Here is a 4,005-nt window from a genome sequence, read left to right as displayed (position 1 = left end):
CACATATTTAAATATTAGGGTAATTTATATCAATAAAATGATTGAAAAAAATCTTTATGCAAATATAACATTGGCAAACTCTAGACACAAATACAACAAATGTAATTATATATAATTTGCGACATTCTAGCAGAACCTAAATACACGTAATCCGTTACACTCTACATTTACGTGTATTTAAATTCCATTAGAGAACATCGCAGATTACATATAATTATGTTTGTTGTATTTGTGTTTAGAATTTACCAACATTATATTTACATAAATTTTTTTTTAATTATTTTATTTATGTAAATTCTCCTAAATATTATTGGTTAAAATTAAAAAATATATATATCAAATCCCTCTGAACGAGACGTTGTTTGTTTGAAAAATTGTGATGAAATTCACCTTCATTTTACTCCAACGGTTAGTCCACTTTTTGTCAGACAAATTATAAATGGAGCCTCCATTTGTTCACCATTGGACATGCTCTTAGGCAACGCAGGTTCTCGTTCCCCTCTCTTCGTTCACAATCTCACCTCACCTTCAGAATAAAGAACCTTCAGAGCTGTTCCCTCAAAAGAAACCCTAGCCTCCTCCATCGCCGCCACGGTTCTTCTCACTATCGCCGTCTGTCGCGCTCAAGATCTTCGTCTGTTTGCCGTGATCGAGCCCCTCTCCTCATTCGCCAATTACCAACTTCGTCGCTTCAACCCCTCATCCTGCTCAGTCGAGCTTCGCGCGCCGTCCCTCGTCGTTCTCGTCGCCGGGTCCGCTCTCCATCTTTCTCTGCTCAAACTGCTTATACACGCGTTCTGTGTCGTGATTTATTTTTTGATTTGACAATTTGATGCAGCAATCGGGTTTTTTATTAAAGTCTTATTCTTGTTAAATTGTTCTTGTTTCCATGCATAACTTGTCCTTGTGCTCTAAAGTTTTATTAAGTTTGGGTTTGACATAGGTTGGATGAATTTTGGTAATGGTGATGTCATCTGATGAGATTTGGCCCTTAGTAGCCTTTGATTTGGTTTATATATGGTTTATGGCATGGAACATGGTTAGAGGTCAAAAGCTTGTAATTTTATTACAGAATGAGTTAGTTGTTTGAAAAACCAACTTCTGGAATTTCATTGAACATGTGTCCTAAGGCATACACATCATATTGAGTAAGATGATGATTTCTGATGAGTAATGATACTTTACATCAATCTTTGGTTTACACTTTACCGTGAAAGAAAAATTATGAAAATAATGTGTTTTTGCAAATATTAATCCCTAGATTTTGTGACTAAAGAGAGAGCTATGCTGGAGGATAAGCTTGGGAATCCTAATCGCAAATATTTATTCTACTTTCGCATGATGAGTATAGCTTTTTTCATAGGAGCAATGATGAGTTTGCTGGTTTTCCTGTTCTTCATGCCTGACATCCTACTTTAATTTGATCTTGCCTGTAATAAATTTTAAAGCAAAGTTGCACATTTATATTAGGGTGTTTGAAAGGTATTTTTTGCTTGTATTGTTATATAGAATAAGGAAGTTACGTTACAATTGTGAGATAAATTGAAGTTCCTAACTATGCACTATTTATCCATTGATTTTACGTCCATGGTACATGTCATATGTTGCTGGAAACAGAAAGAAGAAACTATCCATATCGCTTTTTGTTTGTGCTGTGCTGAAAGCCTGTAACCTTGATAATCCTTGTTAATTTTTGGAAATGTTTGTTAATCTTTGCAAACAGAGGGGATGTTTTTCCTCCCAGACTTAAGGAATGTAATTAATAAATAAGGCTCAGCTAGACCTGTTACATTCTTTTATTAATCTTCTTTGTTAAGTTTATGTGTTAAAAATCACCAATATTTTGGAAAGAGGAAACCGCTTTTTGTTATTGGCTTTAGGTTTTCAAATAAGCTAGTAGAATTAATTTTGAATTTACCATTTCTTTTCTCCCAAGTTACCTTGATGGAACATGTTGGTTTTAGTAGAATTATTCTTTTTGTTGAACTGTACAGCACACAGAAGGATTACAGGTAAATTGTGGGGTTATTGCAGTTGAATACTGTCACAATGATATCAGATGAGTCTCTCTTCCACTACTCACTCGTCGCATTTTACCTCATAGCGCCGCCAACCTTTATCTCCCTGATGTTCCTACAAGCTCCATATGGAAAACACCACAGGCCAGGTTGGGGGCCGACGCTGCCTCCCCCACTGGCATGGTTCCTCATGGAGAGTCCCACATTGTGGCTCACCCTCTTGCTCTTCCCACATGGCCGACACTTCTCAAACCCAAAATCCATGATCCTCATGAGCCCTTACCTACTTCACTACTTCAACCGTACTTGCATTTACCCTTTGAGCCTCCTTCGAAGGAGCCCATCGGGAAATGGCAAGAAAACTTCACATGGATTCCCTCTAAGTATTGCGCTCACGGCATTTTTCTTCAACTTGTTGAATGCTTACCTTCAAGCTAGATGGGTGTCTCACTATAAGGACAACTATGATGGTGATGGTAATGATTGGTTTTTCTGGTTGGCGTTTTTTGTGGGGTTGTTTGTGTTTTTGTGTGGGATGAGGATCAATATTGTGTCTGATAGGGAGTTGTTGAGGCTCAAGGGTGAAGGGAAGGGCTATGTTATTCCAAGGGGAGGGTTGTTTGAGCTTGTGGCTTGCCCAAACTACTTTGGGGAGATCTTGGAATGGCTTGGTTGGGGAGTGATGACATGGTCTTGGGTTGGATTCGGGTTCTTCATCTACACTTGTGCAAACTTGGTGCCAAGGGCAATTGCAAATCGCCAATGGTACTTGGACAAATTTGGTGGGGATTATCCTAAGAGCCGGAAAGCTGTTATTCCATACTTAATTTGATTTTAGGAACTCCTTTTCTGTTGCATTTTTTTCTGGGATAGGTTTCAATGGTAAGACAAAATTGAAATTTTGTTTTTGGTGCTTTTCAATAAAACATGGAATATCCATAATTTTGTGATATAACGTTGGATTTTTGTGATGCTTAGGTCCTTCTAGTAACCCGTTTTCTTAGGATTGCTATCTGACTGTTATTCTGTGTTTTTAGTAGTATTTTATATTTTTCAAGATTATGACACCAGTTCTTCAAACTTCAAAGTACACTCCTTTTATATATCTTATGTCTATGATACAACATGATTCTTAATAGTGCTATTTTTTTTTGGGCATACACAACCAAAACTGGTATCATGTAGACCATAATTGAGTTTCATCTAATTCTTAAAACTATTTAGTACAAACATGTAATCGAAGCTGAATGACATTGTATTTCAAACAACACGGTAGTACAAACATGGCTCCAACCATATACAAAAATTATGTCTTATATAGGAGAAGGGATTTACTAGGTTGATCTGAAATTTCTGCGTTTAAGATCTCTTGTAACAAAAAAACTCTTTCAATTTCAATGTTTTTGCATAGTGGCGGAAATACATTAAACCTTAGCCACTACCAAGAGTAAGTGAGGATTAATGTGTTCCTTTTATGTGTATCCGGATCAGTATTGTGTATAGAGAGTGTAAAAGAGTCCTCTGTATAAAAGAGTAATTCAGGACTCAATCCAAACATGTATAGAAGAGTCGTCTGTAATTTTTATTTAGGCTAGTGATGTTGCCTTATAAAGATTAAATGGTTTTATCCTCATTTCCGTTTCAAACACATTTTTTCTGATGTATAAACGGGTGGATGTTGGAATTTTGAATATAGTATTTTGTAAGCTAGATTTATCTTCATTTTCTGCAAGAGGCATCATGAGCAAGATAAGGCATAACAAGGTTTTAACTAAACAATAACCTTTTTTTTTCCCCGATAAGTCTATAAGTTAAAGGGTTGTGCAAGGTGCTGAACATTGTTTTTTCAGCACCTGCTGAAATGAGTTGGCTATGGAGTATGGACAGAGAGGATGCGTGGTACTGCTGCTGCCAAATGCGGAGACATAGTTAAATCAGTATTGTTTTTTTCTTATATGGTCCTTTTTTTTTTTTTTTTAAGATTTGG

At 36.5% G+C, this 4,005-nt stretch overlaps 1 protein-coding gene across 7 annotated transcripts; it reads left to right on the top strand.

The window, feature by feature from the left end:
* On the top strand, window positions 382-3,162 carry LOC107639500 (steroid 5-alpha-reductase DET2). Of its 7 annotated transcripts, none has more exons than XM_016343016.2 (2): window positions 382-752; window positions 2,035-3,162. In XM_016343016.2, the coding sequence occupies exon 2, from the start codon at window positions 2,050-2,052 to the stop codon at window positions 2,848-2,850; it is 801 nt and encodes a 266-aa protein (XP_016198502.1). In that variant the 5' UTR covers window positions 382-752; window positions 2,035-2,049; the 3' UTR covers window positions 2,851-3,162. The 7 variants fall into 7 exon arrangements, with proteins under 7 accessions (XP_016198502.1, XP_016198500.1, XP_016198499.1 ...); XM_016343014.2 differs by having other exon boundaries at window positions 382-845; XM_016343013.2 differs by having other exon boundaries at window positions 382-858.

This window comes from Arachis ipaensis, chromosome B04, assembly GCF_000816755.2.
Source record: "Arachis ipaensis cultivar K30076 chromosome B04, Araip1.1, whole genome shotgun sequence".
Lineage (NCBI taxonomy): Eukaryota > Viridiplantae > Streptophyta > Magnoliopsida > Fabales > Fabaceae > Arachis > Arachis ipaensis.
Note: the sequence above shows the minus strand (reverse complement) of the source record. Positions and strands in the feature narration are given on the sequence as shown.